Below are 17,990 nucleotides of genomic sequence, written 5' to 3' on the forward strand. Positions count from 1 at the left end.
GCGAGACCTTTATATGTGTCCTTAGTTTCCAACTCGGAACATTGCGGGTATAGGTATGCTGCGGAAAGCCTAGAAGCAGAATGTGTGCAAAGCATAGTGCTCCAGTGCCTGCAGAGGACGAAACGAAAGCTACCTCATCCGATGCGTGCGTCCCACCGTGGGTTGAGCGCGAGTACTGCAAATAGATGAATGCCTACCGACAGCTCCAGTTTCCGGCTTTTCTTTTGGAGGTTGAATAGCCTCCCAAATATTAGTGTTCTTTTTTTTTTTTTGTATATGTGTGTGTGTGTGTGTGTGTGCGATGTCTACTAGAATATAGAGCCAAGTACTTGACCCAATTAAATTTGTGATATAGGGTTAAGCATTTGCCGAGAAAAACAGGATGAGTCAATCCGAAACCAGAGACAGATTGTGGAGGAACACAATGTCAGAAACTAGAGGTTTTGCGACTTCCCGAAATTATCCGCACATGTGTCACTCCCTATGACTACCCGTTCGAGAATTTCACACATTTCGGTGGACATAAAAAAGGAGGTGCCTCAAATGGCTCATATACTCCTAAATATTCGGAGTGTTGAGTAGTCCATTACACATCACAGAATAAAATCGAGGGCAGGAAGGCCGACCAGGGCAGCACCTCTGCACCCAGTTGCAAATTTTTTTTTTTTTTTTCTCAATAGTGGGGGCGCTTTTAAAGTAGTACTCCGGCAATTTCTTCATGGTACCCGATTTGCCTGAAAGTTTGCTAAACACACCAACAAGCATCGCTAAAATAATATCCAAAATATTAGGTCAAATACATATATATTTTTTTTTGCAAAGTTATTGAATTTAAAATGTTGGTCCTCATTGTGTTTTTTAAACGGAAAGCATCTACTGGCAACAACGAAATAGTGACGCCAGTGGAAGCTCACTCATTGCACTGCAGAATTTGTTCCCAACTAATTCCAAGCAGTTTCATGATGTCAAATGAATGCTTTGGAAGCTCGCTCCAGTACCTCCGCATCAGCACGGAACAATATGCTTGGCATAGTCTATTTCTTGACTGTTTACTCGACTAGCAAGTCTGCCTGCCACTGACATCACGCGACTGAAAAGTGTGGGTATATTTGAACGTTGGTTTTTGCATTATTTTCATTTGCCGATTTCACAATAACTATTATGAATTTCCCGATACGAAATAGCATACCGGAAAGGATAAAGGCCGAGAATTCAGAAAATATAGTTAGTTAGGCAGCTAAAAAAAATCGCTGGAGTACCCCTCTAAGCAACACTTCTGTAAAACTTTTGGCATACCTAAGCAGATTTGTATGGAACTCATTACAAGCGATTTCATGAGGCGACAAACAAACAAGCAAACCTTTTTTCTTAACACACATTGGTCACTTAGCGCTGTCACAGCCCTGTGCATGGGCAGAAGGATGCAAAAAGTATAGCTGCTTACTACTTGTGACAGCAACATAATTGCACAATGCCTGGCAGTTAAAAAAACTTGAAGCTGCAAAATGAGGTCGGAGAAAGTTGTGTAAGACTGTTTTCATTGGGGTAAACCCAGTTTTACCTGGTGCGGTGCTTATTCCTTCCAACGCTTTGTAAAAAGAGAAACCCTGTCACGTACGATTTCTCATTGAAAAGTGGAAGATGACAATCTCAACTTTTACTCTCCTCCCCTCCCCCCCCCCCTCCCCCACACCAAGTTTTGTAGAATGTAAAACTCAAACAAAAAGAGCTTGAATGTAAGCAATGTGATCGCAAACTCCGGCCACTGAATGTGCACAATTTGTAGACGTGTCGCCAGCAATCCAGTGGTCCAAATCAAAACGGCGACCCATTGTCGCGACCCCCTACAATCCAAAACCATGTACGACAGTTACATGTTTAAATGCCCATTCCACAGTCACCACAATCCAGGCGCGGCAGTTTCAGAAACTCCACGAGCATTTTATGACTCTAGGGAGAGCTAAGCTCCAGCTGTGAATTGGATTGCGCCGGCTCGACTCGGATACGTCATTATGGGCCGACCTCCAGTTTCCTCTTTCTCTTCTCCCTTTTTCCACTCTCCTCACTCGACAGTGGTAGACGTCAGAGGGGACAATCCTATTCACCCACTATAAACAAACCTGTCACAAGAAACAAACACAAAACAGGATCTCCCTATTACATGACCAGTGGCAGAGGGTTCACAAGAAAGGGCGGTGAGGACGACGTTCAGCCAGACTGAAAAATAATTTGCAGGTCGGCCTTTAAGCTGTATCCGACTTTGAGCCGGGAGTGCGTGTGGTCTCAGAGTCAGGCGTGGGCAAGCGGCCGGTATCCGGCCAGGGGGGGCGGTTGGAGCTGGCGCAGCAGGGAGGCGCCATGGCCGCCCTCCGCGAAGCCAGAGTTGTCGTACGAGCCAGTTGTTGGTACTTCCGCGCCAACCAAGATTCCTTTGGTGGGCAGCAGAGCAGAGGGAAGACCCGGGTGCCCTTTGGAAGACAAGCAGCAAGAGCCTTTGAGATTTCGACACGCTGGTTCAGCACTGTAGAGAGGTGATTTAGCCCGCCTAGTAGGCTGCTAACCAAAGGTCTTTAAACAGGTATCGCACTGCAGCGATTACGTGACTGCACGCCGATACAATGCGCGTCCATAGCGAATCCAACAGGGGTAGGGATCGAACCCATGGCCCCAGGAATTTGCAGCTCCGAGCTGAGGAGCAATCATATTTAGATATCGATTCCCAGAAGACAAGAGGCACAAATCCTGTTCAGTCACAATTTCACTTTAAAAAGTTTTGAGACTTTTTTATTATTTGTTATTTAGGAGCATGTAATGCTTACAGGGTGTCCATCACAATTGCACTCTCAACTGCCTGATTTTTTTCATTTTCTATGAAGGTCTGATACCATCAATTTGTGATAACACGAATGTCCATTTCAAGAGCATTGGAACATACCATCGATACTTGTACGATTATTGACTCGGTACTTAAAGAATTACTTGAGTTGTCAAGCTACTTTACCTCTAAACCTGCTGTAAAAGTGATTGGCAAACAAGAACATTTTTCCATGGCCAGAACTGCTTACTCTATGAAAGCTGGTGATGATTTGGAGACATATTTGTTGAGCATCAGCCAACTCTGACATCTGGGCTGGCCTCCCATAAGTATTTTATTTTAGGTGCATTGTAACGATCGACGAATTAGATAAGCCTCAGACAACAGAAACGCAGCATTGGGTCGATACTACTCACAGGGGTGGAAGCGGGCTAGAGCCTTTTGTATCAGGGCTGGGAGCAGCAAAAGTCCCACTTTGGAGCAGTTTTGGAGCAGTAAAACGCTCGCTTTAGAGCAGCTCGGGAGCAGCAAAAATAAGTTTTGTAGCCGTCGAAGTAGGTTTTGCAGCAGGTCACGGAGGTCAAACAAATGTCTAAAAGTGATTTGTTGTTTCTAAATGTGAAAATGTAGCAAAAATATATGCATGCACATCCCAGAATAATTTTCAAGCAACATACATACACATTTTTCTATTTCTATTGCATTGAAATATGGAATATTGGAAATTTATGCAAAGGAAAGGCTTTGAGAACCATTCCGGCAGCAGGCAGAGTCATGATAGACTTTATATGGGAGGCCCCGACAATAAAAGCCTAACTTGAGCCACGCCAGTACAAAACCGTCTACTTAATAGACCAATTGTAAACATGTATCCAGAAAACTAAACCACTGCAAGGTGTCAGATAAACTACCTTCGCTGACTACAGTTTTTGTTTAATAAAGAATACACATGTTCAATCACTACTTAAAAAGCCCTATATCAAGTTTAGTAACAAAATACAAGGCTACTGACATTTGACAAAAATTCAGATGCAAAATAAAATGTGTATTTTATATCTTTAGACTACCACAGTCACTCGTACATATGCAGCTTTAAGCATCGACTAGAAGAGCAACGCAACCTTATGTACTCCATAAAATGCTGTGCATTGCGTGTCTCCATAAAAAAAAATTAAGGTACCACAACATGTTTCAGAATAAAGCAGTCCTTGCTGACCTGTTTTCATTAAATACAAATGTTCTTAATCCCTGTTCATAAAATACAGTAATCCCTACACCCAAGTTAACATACAAAGCTATATCTAATTACTTTGGATGGAAAAATATATTGTCTTAAAAATATCACAGCCACTAATACATATGCAGCATAAACACTGACTAGAAGAGCCCATAGGCTCCAATTTAAAAAAAAGGGTTGTGACTAAGCTGAATCTGTGTAATTTAGATACAACTGAAGTTCACCTTTTTTTTTCACAGTTTGAAGAGCAGAGTCAATTTCTTTTATGCGCTCGAGTACTTTGGGCAGTTTAGAGTTCACATCTTTTAGCAGGAGGTGTCCACGCCCCACCTTGTCCATGTCCTTAACTGCCTCACCCTTGCTTATGAGTTTTTGTGCACTCAGTAGAAGTGCTTTAAGAGAAGACAGTTTGAACGAGACTGAAAATGAGATGTAGCTGATCAGGCGCTGATCCCTGCGGGGCAGGCTGCCTTCTTACGTGACAAAAAGCCCACCAACTTCTCCCTACCCTACCCAACCCCCCTCCCCCCCTCCCTCCCTCCCTCCCTCCCTCCCTCCCTCCCTCCCTCCCTCCCTCCCTCCCTCCCTCCCTCTCCCCCCCCCCCCCCCCCACCAGAAACTTATACGAGTAGAGTGGCTATAGCAAGTTAACGTGCGTTCTTGACAGGAATCGGCAGCGCGGGAGTGTTGTACGGCATTTCTGATGTAACCCCCCACTCCTCCACGAAAGAAACAAAAAAGTGTGTAGCACTGCCAATTAACCAACTCGCTTAAGATCGCGGGTATTGTTTTCGCCAGTGGTTTGACGGCGGTAGACAACACACGACAGCGTGCACATTCGCGCACACAATGATGGTTTTGGTTTCGTTTTGACAAGACAAATTGAGCTCGAGAACGCATGTGCCTGTGCTCGCGATTCTTCACGGCTAAGCGTCCAAATATGGTAGGCTACCAAATAACAGGTAAAGCTAGTAAAGACCACTTACTTCTGCTCATGTTAATGGCCAAGGTAGCCCACCGGTGCCGAGGTACCAACTCCCACGATCACGGCAAATCGGGACCACGGGCAACTGCATGCGCGCTCCAACCGCGCCAACCAACTATGCCCGAAACCAAACCGATGTGTTCGTATATAAACTCTTTGTAGTAAAAAACGACATCGCACTCTCAATGAACTAAAATCGACGCCTCGCCCTGAGGTTAGACATGGTTCGGAGCCCCAGTCGAGTTGGTACGAGTCACCCGCAGTGACACCTAAGCAAAAGTACACACCTCATGGTGGCCCGTGGCCAACCGTTTTCGCTAAATTTAGAGAAAACACACAAAAAAAAAAAAGTTGAAATTGGCGTTTTGGAGCAGGCTGGCGCAGGGAAGTGAATTGGCGCAGGGTGGCGCAATTGGCGCAGCGCTTCCACCCCTGTACTCAGCAAAACTGTCAGTTACCACCGAGTCACTCTTCACTCAAAATTCTGGTTTCTCTCGGCTCCAAATGTTAGAGGCAGCTTAGCCTAAAAAAAATATCAGTTGATAACACTTACCGGGTGGTGCACGCACAGGCTGCCATCTTGGGAGTCCGGGGAGAGGGGAAATCAAACAGGTGACTTAGCAACCGAGCAAGTCTCGTTCCCATACCACAGAGTGGAAGAACGATTAGCGTACACAATAGTTCTGAAGTAAAGTAAGATTATACCACTTCACTCGTGTATGCTTACCTATCTGTAAGCGTCCACGAGGATGGCTGTACATGATCTTTGCTTTCACTATAGTCTGTTACAACTCAAGAAGGTAGGGCGAGGCAAAGGAAGGCTGGGAGGAGGAAGCAGACGGAACACTAGAGAGGGAAGTGGAAACCCCCCTCCTCTCTCCAGCGTTCCGTCTGCTTCCTCTTCCCGGCCTTCCTTTCCCTCGCCCGACCTTCTTGAGACATGTAACTTACTATAGTCATGTGTTTTGCAAAAAGACTGTAAGACCACATGCCTTGAACAACTTCATGCAAGGATAATAAGTATGTGTTGCAAGCCGTGCGAGGGGCATTGCCAAGTGGATTGTAAACCGAAGGACCCGAGCAGTGAGGATGAGTGCAGTCAACATATAAATACATTTCTTCGATTTCCACTGCCTTTTTACTTCTGCTATGCCCCCGAGTGCAGGAAATGTACACGGCCTCGGCTCGTGTTATATTAGTATTTTTTTTTTTCATTTTTTTTTTTTCGGGGCATCAAAATCTGCCTACACGTTATATTTGTGGTTGCGTTATATTCGTGCAAATACGGTAGTAGGTGATGACTGCACACCTCCAAATTTCAACATATGCAATTGCGTGTGTGAAGAATTTACTCTCCGAAACTAAGCGGTCAAAGAGCACCAGTAATCTAGATCTCTACACCAATGCTCCACCAGCTCTGCAAGCAAAGCTGGCCAAGATAGCGTCGTACGTCGTTCTTTGCCCACTTAGTTTCGGTTCGAAGACGTGTGTACATGGGCAACATTTCTCACTCCGTAGCACCCACTATGAAATTTTTTTATCAAAATTTCATGGCACGTCTAGACCGTGTTGAGGTCGAGCATCAACTATCAAAATACATTGTGCCCCCAAAAATGAATGAATGAATTAAACACATCTTTCATAAATTAAAAAAAATAAGAAAACAAATTATCTCATCACCTGCCATGTGGCATCAATCTCCCAAGGATGAAAATGTACAAAAATTACTGAAACATATTGGTTGGCTAGCTAGAAAATTAACTCACTTAGCCCTTTTTCTAGTGGCCACCAACATGGTTCAAGGGCTAAAAAAGCCCAAACGCAAGTTCTCTTTCTTTTAAAGACAAGGTGGATAAACAGGCGAGATAGTTAGTGTTACACATATTTCTTACTGGAGATGACAGATGACAAAAGAGACAAGGGACAAACAGTGTGTTTGTCTCTTGTCCCTTTTGTCATCCGTCTTCTCCAGTTAGTATCTTGTATAGCATTATAATGCATGTGTGTTTTATTTGTAGTATTCATGCGTGAATACTACAATCAATGTGTGAATAAACAGGAACAGAAGTTCGCTTTTCTAAATTGGAACTGAATGCAGGTGTCTGTTGTGCACGACAAAACGCACCCAGAGTGGATGGATTTTGTACATAGAGGCAAGATTGCAGGTGGTGGTACAGATTTTCCATGAGATCTTCAGTGTTCAAGAAACAGCACGTTAGATAAAGGTTGGCTGGGATGCTAAGGTGGCATCCTCTCCGAAAACGAGAGAACATCATGCAGTATAATTGTGAAATAGGCATGACTCTGTCCTACTAGCCACAAAGCTGGCTAAATATATAGTGGAATATAATAAAACAATGTACCTATAAAACAGTACTTTTTGTCGGTGGGACGGCAGTGCAAAAAAGAGGAAATATGAGCGCAGCTCTTTGTCCTGACGCTTCTCTATGGTGGATGGAAGCGTTTAGCAGGAATAGCGTTTTTGCAATAGCAGGCACGCAAATGCATCTGTGCTCTACCTTCTGAGGAATGAGCGAGGATGTTTCACCGGTCCGTGACTGAAGTTTTATTAGTGTAGAAGTAGTCAAAGGCACCGAAAATACGAGGAAATGTGAATTCTCAAAAATTTTAATACATTAACATTCAAGTATTATATTTAAAAAAATATTATTTTAATATTTAAACATGTTAATATAAATATTTCAGACTGAATATTTAATATATAAAAATTTTAATATCAGAATATCTAGAAATTTTAATTATACTAAAGTTTTAAAAGTTATTACTTTAGTATTAAAAGTTATATTGTAATATTAACACTTGAATATTGTAATATTAACACATTTGAATATTCTAATATTTAAACATTTGAATATATTAATATTTAAAAATGTTAATATTCTACTAGTTAAGAATTTCAATATTCTAACATTTAAAAATTTTAATACTCTAATATTTAGAAGTTTTATTATTCTAGTATATTTAGAAACTTCAATATGCTGATATACAATTTTTAAATTTTTTTATAATATAGAATTTTGAGTTTCTAGTATTTAAAAATTATAATTACCAAATATTCAAATCTTTTAATAGTTATACATTTGAATATTATACAAATGAATATGTCTGTCTCTTGTTTGTATGGCAAAAATAAAGTGGGGATGGGGACGACAACAAATAGGAAAAAGAAAAAGAAAAAAAAAAACTTCCTTTTTCTCACTTCTTGATGGTAAGGAGGGACAAGTAGTTTCTCTTACCGCTTGTTCCTGGAGAGGACGAGGAGCAATACCGACCCCAAAATGGTTGCTGACCCTGCCACCATGACCACCGCCAGTGGCCACGCTCTGTCTCCATCCACCACCGCTGGAAGCAAAATGGTGGCTTTTTCAGCAGGGGGCCAGATTCTCATCAGAGCGTGCGAACATTTAAATGATGGTAAGGTGGTTCTGCAGCCCATGTTCACTGCCACATCTTTAAAAAGCTGGTTATGCGAGAACGCCACAACTCTAGTTGTTTGAGGTTTTCTGAACAAAAAGTTGTAAAATCCAACTTGTTTTTTTCTTTGTCTGCATATTTTTACTGTACTGTCACGGCAGTTTTGAGTAGAATTTTTGACAAAAATAGACACCATGGTAATGAACTTGCAAGTCTTGTTCACTGGTTCCAAATGTTACAAAACCCAACTCACACGCACAACATTGTCACAATGTCTGGAAAAATGCTGTCAACAAATATTTCTACGCAGATCTGAACTGAAATACTGCTTCAACATTCATTTAATCTCATGCAGGGTGTTTCAGCAAAAGCTTTCTAAAATCCCTAAAAATAGGGTGGTTGAGAAAAATATGGCTCCAAAATAAGAGTTGTAAAATCCAACTTGTTTCTTCTTTGTCTGCATACTTTGACGTTCTGTCACGGCAGATTTGCCGAGAAGAATTTTTGACAAAAATAGACACCATGGTAATGAACTTGCAAGTCTTGTTCACTGGTTCCAAATGTTACGAAACCCAACTCGCACGCACAACATTGTCACAATGTCTAGAAAAATTCTGTCAACAAATATTTCTATGCAGATGTGAGCTGAAATACTGCTTCAACATTCATTTAATCTTATGCAGGGTGTTTCAGCAAAAGCTTTCTAAAATTCCTAAAAATAGGGTGGTTGAGAAAAATATGGCGTGTGACCTTGGGGAGTCATGTGACCCCCCCCCCCCCCCCCAGATCACCGAAGGTACCCGAGGTCCTCCCGAGGTCCTTGGAGGGGGAGGGGGGGGAAGGGGGGCTCGCGGTTACGTTGACGGCGACGCCGAGGCCACTCAAGCCGGAAACGGGTGCCTAAGAGCTGCGCTCTAAATATGTAAGTCTTTGAATTGTTGACCTATATGTATCCTCAATTCTAAATGTCCTTTGCGCCATGTAACAGAGTAAAATAAGTCTTCAAAAGCCCGACGATTAGTTGCAATCTTTTTAATATATTATTTATAAAAATCAATGCAACCGATTAATTGATTAATTAATCGTCTAAAGGGTGGCGATTAATCGGGTTAGAATTTTTAATCGACGCCCAGCTCTAGTGCGAAGTGGTTGACGGGGTATACCGTTTGTTTTGCGTTTTTTCCCCCCTATCTCTCTTCTGCATTCTCCCTGTCTTTGCGTAAAGACCATATATAGTCGAGAGGTTTCTTGTCAAATAAATTTTCAGCTATGTTTGAAACTTTGTGCTTGCGCTCGTCCTTATTTGACCCAGGTCTCAGGTTTTTGTTTTTACGATTGCATGGAAAGGATGACCCCGTTCAAAATAGGGGGCGTGTTTGCTTATAAACATTTGACATATACCCGTTTGGTGGGGGCAAGACTAATTAAAAAGGGAGGAAGTTCAACCACAGTCACTCCCGAAGAAGAAAACGAATAGACCGCGAAGCGTTGGGTCTCTAATTAGGACTTGGTTTAAGGTCCCCCCCCCTTTTTTCACTTATTATGTTTGCTTATTCGTAGCGTGAACTGGCAGATGCCAAAGTTCCTTCCCACTTACTCGAAGGATGGAGCCACCACTCCGAGGGCTCCAGGGGTGAAGCACCGCGTGGGGCGGCACCACGGAGCACCCGTTCGCACAAGCTTCCGTCCCAGGTGCGGTTGACATCCCCCCGCACCACCAGCGCCAAGAGGGGGTTGAGGGGCGGCAGCGGAGGGGGCGGCATGTCGGCGATGCTGGCCGGCGGAGGACCCAAGGAGCGGAGCGTCCCGCAGTGCCGGCAGGCCCAGGAAACTTGCGCACCGCACGCCAGGGCTGCTGCTCCCAGCCACAGCAGGCGGAAGACCTAAATTAATTTCCAAATGTGAGTTTTTTTTTTTTTTTTGTTTTTTGTTTTTTAAAGGATGTTTTTTGATGCACACCCCCCTCCCCATTTCAAAATTTTATTCATTTGTACATCCGTGCACTTCCTGCTAAATTTAGTGGGGAAATTGATGTCACTAGACCTAAACACCAATTTTGTTTTCTCGCTAAATATACCAGGAAATAAAAAAGAATATAAGTGCTTCTTTACTACCTGAAAGGACTGTTTAAGTTTCAAGAAATGGAAGTATGCAAGCAAGCTAGGTATGTCTTCTAATCAAATTTAAATGATTGTTCCTTAAAAACTGCATTCCAGGCATTATAGGACTTTGAAGATAAAGGTCCCTGCCATTTTTCCTTTCTATAAAAGATGCTTTCTTGGAAAGGGTAACCTGGGGAAAAAATAAGATGCAAAGGCGAGACATTAAACAGTTGCTACTGAGAGAACAATGTACTCTTTGGTCCTTCAATCTCACGAGAATGACTGATTTGACTACCGTAATATCCCAGGATATATAGTTCACCTAGATAGGAGGGAAAATAAAATGAAAATAAGGAGTGGGCTAACTTCTGGTCTGTTGTCAAGGAACGTTGAAAATTTGATATATTTAGATCATGTGACCTGCCAAACTTGTTATTTCAGCGAGAGGCACTGAAACAAAAATGACAGTCCTTTCCAGTCAGCAATGTTCGCTTATTTCCTGCCGTACCTAAAAAAAACTTTTTGCTGGTGCCACTATTGGTTTGGACAGCAGATTTACTACAAAAGAGGCTATCACTTGGTGTTTCTGAAAGAACCACAAGTCATGCCAAAGAGTGGGGTGGGTCATATTTTGGGGGGTGGGGCATCTCATGCAACGCTTGCATGCTGTGCTGTGCACTGTCAAGACAGTGTCCATACTGTATTTGAAAGTCTGTTCCCACAGTGAGAGCCTCTGGCACTTTTCGCCCACCTGGAAATTTAGTGGCACAGTTGGGGACAAAAGTTTCCGAGCGGTGGCCGATATGCATTGCTACACCTTCTGATGGCGCGGCACCTGCTGTCGAGACCGGACCTCGGCACAAGTGCGTCCTTCAGGCTTTTTTTATACTCACAGGGATGCCGATTTTCTAGTTTCCGGCAGTCGCGCTGCGGTTCTCAATAATTTGCCGCATTGCATCACTTCGGAAGCATCCGTGCCAAGCTGCGCCAGAGATCCACGCTAAAAAGCCGCGCTGGCCGGCTAGCCTGGCTAGCGCACCTGAGAATCAACGGGAGAGAAGGATTCACCGATCTCGCAAGCTTACACGACGGTGCGTCCCGCTTTGGTGGCAATTTTCTTTGCCCGATAACGAACGATCTGATGACCGATAATCGTGCAGTGGGTTTGGCTACCGCAAGAATGTTACCATGAGGTACACCTGAAAAGTAGAAGACTCATGCTCATTAAAGGCACCTCGTGCCAAGTATATTGCAGAATATTGCGAACTACCAGGAGCAGTCATTTAAGCGTTCTGATGCGAAATGATTGTTCACTTTGACCTTTTCGAAAGAGCAAGAGTTGGAAATTATACTCATGAAAAACAAAGTGATGCGCCAGTCGTTGAAAGCCATTCTCAAGCACAAAAAGCCGGTAGCACGGCCAATGCTCCCTGGCTGGCAATAGTGCCTCATTCACATTGGCGGTTGAAGCGCATTCGCGAGGCGGTTGACATGCATTGATGATAAAAAACGAGTGAATCCGCTCTGCGGTTGCGATTCGGATGCCAGTGTGAAAGCATAAGAGTGGGAGACCCTCCGTGCACGACCCGAGCTGGCGGCGTTCCTCTACGAGTCTTTGCTAGACGCGTGGAGCAAGTTATTGCAGTGAACGGTAATGTTACCGGTTATTAAGCAGTTCACTGGCAGAGCTCAGCTAGTGGGAGCATATGCTCTATGTATTTTCTTTTTCTTTATGTCAATAAAGAAATTAGTCTTGGAGTCAGAGTCGGGCAAAGAGTTGCTGTAAAAGCGCCGCACGCCGCCATGTAAGCATGCAAAATCGGGGAGTCATTGTCTCCCACTGATTCCCGGGCGCGGCCAACCAGGCCAGCCGGCCAGTGCGGCTTCTTAGCGCGAATCTCTGTCGCAGCTAGGCACATATATGCTTCTGACGCAGTGCCACACGGCAAGTTATAAAGAACCGCAGTGTGGCTGCCAGAAACGAAAGATTCAACATCCCTGCGAGCATGGAAGGACGAGCGTGCGAAGGCGCCGGTCTCGACAGCACGCGCCGCGCCTTCAGAGGGTGCAGCAATGCATATTGGCCCCCGCTCCCAAAGTCCATAAACTTTTGCCCCCGACTGTACATTAAAACTAATATAAGCAGTAAGGATGCAGCAATGTCAGTATTTTTGCAACTGCTTGGAGATCACTGTGGGCTTAGTTCCACAGAATCTGCTATGGGAGTCTATAGCCGAGGATTTACATATTGTGGAAACTACCACACCCACAGTTTGGATGTCTTGAATCTGAAGATGTTGGGGAAACTAAAAAAAAATCAAATTTGTTAGGTGGAAGTTTCGACACTGAATCAGTCAGGGTCTCATGCAAGGGGACACACACGAATGCCATATACAGTAATGCTTGATGCTGATGTTATTTTGTCTACCGGAAACCAATTAACTGAACCACTGCAGTAGAGGTCCCTGGTTTGGTACAGGCGGAATTTTTCGGTCGCGCACCAGTCGCCTAGTTGTGTTTGGAAATTTGTGTTTGTCCTTTGCCCCTTCAGCAGGGATTATTTTCGTCGTGACCCAGTATGTGTCCATATACGTGCAGTCGTGTGTATCACTACTGCGTGATGCACGCTCAAGACCCAAGACTATCAGCGGTGCTGCACCGGCTACGTTACTCATTTACAGCGGAAAGACAAATCGCCCGCTACACAAATATTAATTTCCCAAGTTGACTCAACAATCTTCGATGCAATTAAGCTAAGCAGCATCGACTGACTAGAGTACAGGATGATTTGGATAATATATTAATATACGCGAGCCCAGAGTGAGCGAAAGCCCTTTTATGCTGCAAGCACGACGCACTTACGTTCGACAACATCCGCCGCTCTTGAAGCATCGTCGGCATTGTACGTTCACGTTGTTTACCTCGCGCTCATGGTCAGCGAAGAGTTGAATGAGCTCTGTATTTTTCAGAGCTTCATGATCACAGATCTCCGGATATCAGTTGTTAAAGGGTGCTATCTAAATCACAAAAGAAACTTTCACGAATGGAATACAGTACGCGCGAAAATTAGCACGGACCGACAATGCCGAGAAAATGGGCGTGCTTCGCAGTAGTTTGCTGGCTTGCTTGTATTTTGTGTTTTGTCTTGTGCAAGTACAGCCGATTCCGATTGCATCAGTGAGCCCTAAACATTCAAGAGTAAGCACTCTACAAATTAAAATGACAAACGTAAGTCACGTGGGTTCTGTTTTTACTCGAATCATACAATCGAACGCATTTTTGTTTATTTGCTTTTTTTGACGTACCGTAGATCACGTTAGCGCGGTTTTTAAGGCTTTCATATAACTATAAATTAAATATTAATACACAAAAGTATTAGCTTTCAATTTTCACTTTTGCGGTAGTGGAATCAGCCGAGCCAACCGAGCGGAGCGGTAGCCGACGATAGCCGATAGTAGCCACAACAAGAAGCGAGGTCGGAAAGGGCGGAACGACGCGAGAACGCAGAAGTTGCTGCGATCGTAGTAAAGCGTATAGCTGTAAAGTAAGTCCACGGCGGTCTCTGTGGCAGAAGTCAAACGACAAGGTGCGAGACAAGATGCAGTGCTTGAACCGGCTCTACAAGAAGCTCAAGTGGTACTACTTCATGTACGATCTCCACACGTCGCTCTACATGCTGGAATCCTGGGAAAAGCGAGTCTTCAGTATCCTTTGGGCCAGGTAACTCGCACGACAGCGAGCCAATTTACGTAACTTTTTCGGTGCCCAGGGTACCTTACCGTCGAACACTGTTACGGTTTGAAACTTGTATGGGCCTAAACCCCACCACCATTGCCGCAGAGAGAGCTGGCAGCGCCGGCGTTATCGGAAATCCGACACCCCGATATGATTATGGTGCTGCACGAAAGCCCATCAAGTTGGGTCAGGTTCAGGAGGCTTCGTCCGACGATATTGAAGATCGCCAGAATGTCCCGGGTTTTCTTTCGAAGATATGTTTTAAATGCATAGCATTCCTAGGTAGGGTTTTTATGTCAGCGCCTGGCCTGTCGCCTCGATGGTGACGTCATGGTGTTCACGGCAGTTGGTGGCTGACCGGGGTGCTGGAACAGTTGCTACTCGTGTCACATGACAATATGACGTCACGTGACCACATGCATCCCACTTTCCTGATGGTCACGTGACACTGATGTCCTGGTGTCGCATGACTTGTCACAGTGACGTCACAGAGGACCCATAAATGCTATGCATTAAAGAACACCTTTGAAATATGCCAAAGAGACAGCCATTTTTTAACATTTTTGTTTTGCTGTTGCATTCCTTGATTCGACGAATCAGACATCGGTCTCGTTGCGGTCTTCGCCATGTCCAGTTACACCACGTATGTGTTTCTGCCCCGGTACACCCGGAACGTTCTCACCTACTTCGGCCTCGCGTGACATGCCGTCTGCCCCGGACTCCGGCCTGGACCATCGCAATGCACGGACCAACAGTTAAAGTTCCTCTCGTGTAAAATGTTCACCACTCCCCCAGATCGTCCGCTGCCAAAGCCTCCTGTTTATGGGAGGCTAGGCCATCAACTACCCATGGCTAACCAGCAGCTGTGAGCTCATCCAGAAACTCGGGAGAATGCTTCACCGACGCACTGTAACCACAATGCCAAATCGCCCTGTAATGCAGGCGCTTATTAAAGTTGGGCAGATAACTGGCACTATAGGGCTGTATGCTTTGATTTAATTATGTTTTCAAACCAGATAGATGCTGCATTACTTATAGCTTCGCCTATGTGAAGGTAGGGTAATCCGCATGATTTTGCGAGGAGTCTCTTTTCTACCTTGCAAGCTAGCAATACCAAATTATTTCATTTTCATTTGTTTGACTCGCTTTTTGTAATGCACGGCCAATTTGCAGAACAGGAGGGTTCGCGCGGTACTTATCATTGGACAGTATAAGCTGACTTGACCGACGACCCCGCCCAGAGGTGAGGTTGAACAAGGAGCGAGAAAGAATGTGTGGACGAGAGTTTGGTACCAATGCCGTCTGACCCACAGCTCCGAGGAGGACATTCGAAAAGAAAGTCGGCGATCTTGCCCAGTGTCCAACTTAAAGTCCCCAGCTTGATCATTAGAGCCCTGTACGGATAAGAGTTTGATAATCCACGTCCGATCTTCATCCGCAGACTTCGGATCCACATCCAAACTGCATCCACAATGCTTTTACAAATCTGTATCTGACGCGGATCCGCAGACTTTGTATCCGAACTGCATCCGGCCCTCAATCCGTGCATTAATTTTACCTTATAAAATGAAGCATGAATAAAACTATTAAAAGAGCATCTGGATAGTATCCCCATCTGCTGCCCTTGTACAGAAATCTCTTCGTGTCAGAATACGGTGAAAGACATTTTATCGTATTGTTTTATCATATTTATAAAATAAGCGATCATCCTTCCAGAGACACTTTGCATCGCTAAAAACATGATTGCATTAATGAGATTGCCTTGGAAGTCTGTAACACTGAAACTCTGTCCAGAAGATGCGCTAAAAAAGAAGGAAATTCTCATTTTTCTTTTTTCCGTTTTTGATTTGTAAAACTTACTTCAAGCAGATGCATATTTTATAAACATGAAAATTAGCAAAGGACAGACTAATAACATTGTGCCAATTTATTTAGGCCAAACAATAAAGAAGTGGGAGGGGAAAGGTGTTCACTCACCTCAGCAAAGTAATCATGTATATGCGGTAAGGTGCGAGTACACCACTGGGAAAAAAATCACAATATTCAATAATGGCAACGCCTCCTATCGGTTTCAGTTGTAAGCATGAACCCTCAACTGCATGCTCGGAACCATATACGAGGGTGGTCCGATAAGTACTTAGCCTACAAAAGAAAAACACAAATTTTAGAAAAGTGGCGATTTATTTTTCAATATAGTCTCCTTTCAGTTCGATACACTCGACCCAGCGATGCTCCAACTTCTTTAACCCATCTGAAAATTATGTTTTCTCGAGGTCTGCGAAGTAGGCTTCCGTGGCAGCGATGACCTCCTCATTCGACTCAAATTTCTGCCGGGCGAGTGACTTTTTCAAGTTTGGAAACAAAAAGAAGTCGCACGGTACCAAATCTGGAGAATACGGTGGATGGGGCAGCAGTTCGTAGCCCAATTCGACCAGTTTGGCCGTTGAGAGGGCGGAGGTGTGAGCCAGTGCGTTGTCATGGTGGAAGAGTACTTTTTTCTTCGCCAAATGGGGTCGTTTTTTCTGCAATTCGGTGTGGAATCGGCCCAATATTTGGCATAGTACAGCCCTGTTACCGTTTTGCCCTTCTCCAGGTAGTCTATGTAGATCACACCTTGTGAATCCCAGAGAACGTTGGCCATCACCTTTCCGGCTGATAGGACAGTCTTCGCCTTCTTCGGAGCACGTTCGCCGGGTGAAGTCCACTGTTTCGACTGTTCCTTGGTCTCTGGTGTGTACCAGTGGATCTATGTTTCGTCGACGGTCACGAAACGACGCAGAAACTCTTTCGGATTGCGCTTAAACAGCGTCAAACACTGCTCTGAAGTGGTCTCACGGTTGCGCTTGTCCGGAGTGAGCAAACGCGGCACCCATCGCGCCGACAGCTTTCTCATGCCCAAAATTTCATGCAGGATATGACCCACGCGGTTTTTTGAGATGCCTACTGTCTCAGCTATCCTGCGCACCTTCAATAGGCGGTCTGCCAATATGAGATTGTGAGTTTTTGTCACATTATCCTCCCTGGTATCCGTTTTCGGGGCACCTGGGCGTGACTCATCAAAAACCGACGTGCGACCACGGTGAAACTCGTTAAACCAATTTTTGACGGTCGTCATCGAAGTAGAAGAGTCACCGTACACAGCATCCAAGTGCTCTTCAATTTCACTGCACGATTTCCCTTCCAAAAACGAGAATCGAATCACCGACCGATATTGCTATTTTTCCATTTTTCTAAAATTCGCTGACTCGCCCGCTTCCACATGCGGTCAAAACAAAACTACGAGTCCGATTCGGTTGAAACTTAGAAAGTAGCCGTCTACAAGAATGCACTACACGATAGTAAATTTCTCTTGCGATAGTGGCGCCACCAGGCGGTGAGGCTAAGTACTTATCGGACCGGCCTCGTACTTAGAAACAACTCTGTACCACCTGTCGAAAAAAAGAAAATGCACACACACTCAACGTTTCACTTGACGAGGTTGGTACGTAGAAGAAACAGAATATTGTCAACATGGACAGATTCAGACTTGTAGACCCGCTAATGAGATACCTCTCTCTGTTGGTGCACCTGATACTGGGATGACATGCACAAACTGCGCTACAAGAATGAGGTATCGAAACTTGTGCTGGCGCAAGTTCCACCACTCCAAAAGATTGAACTCAGTCTCCTCGATCTACTTGT

At 44.4% G+C, this 17,990-nt stretch overlaps 1 protein-coding gene across 1 annotated transcript; it reads right to left on the reverse strand.

Moving 5' to 3' along the window:
• Nucleotides 1–285: 285 nt before the first annotated feature.
• Nucleotides 286–13,793, reverse strand: LOC8036513. Its single transcript, XM_029974092.3, has 5 exons — nucleotides 13,437–13,793; nucleotides 10,070–10,355; nucleotides 8,295–8,400; nucleotides 5,591–5,616; nucleotides 286–2,468 (listed from the first exon to the last, which is right to left on the reverse strand). The coding sequence occupies exons 1-5, from the start codon at nucleotides 13,473–13,475 to the stop codon at nucleotides 2,290–2,292; spliced, it is 636 nt and encodes a 211-aa protein (XP_029829952.1). The 5' UTR covers nucleotides 13,476–13,793; the 3' UTR covers nucleotides 286–2,289.
• Nucleotides 13,794–17,990: the final 4,197 nt, after the last annotated feature.

This window comes from Ixodes scapularis, unplaced genomic scaffold (assembly GCF_016920785.2).
Source record: "Ixodes scapularis isolate PalLabHiFi unplaced genomic scaffold, ASM1692078v2 PGA_scaffold10__122_contigs__length_95168666, whole genome shotgun sequence".
Classification (NCBI taxonomy): Eukaryota; Metazoa; Arthropoda; class Arachnida; order Ixodida; family Ixodidae; genus Ixodes; species Ixodes scapularis.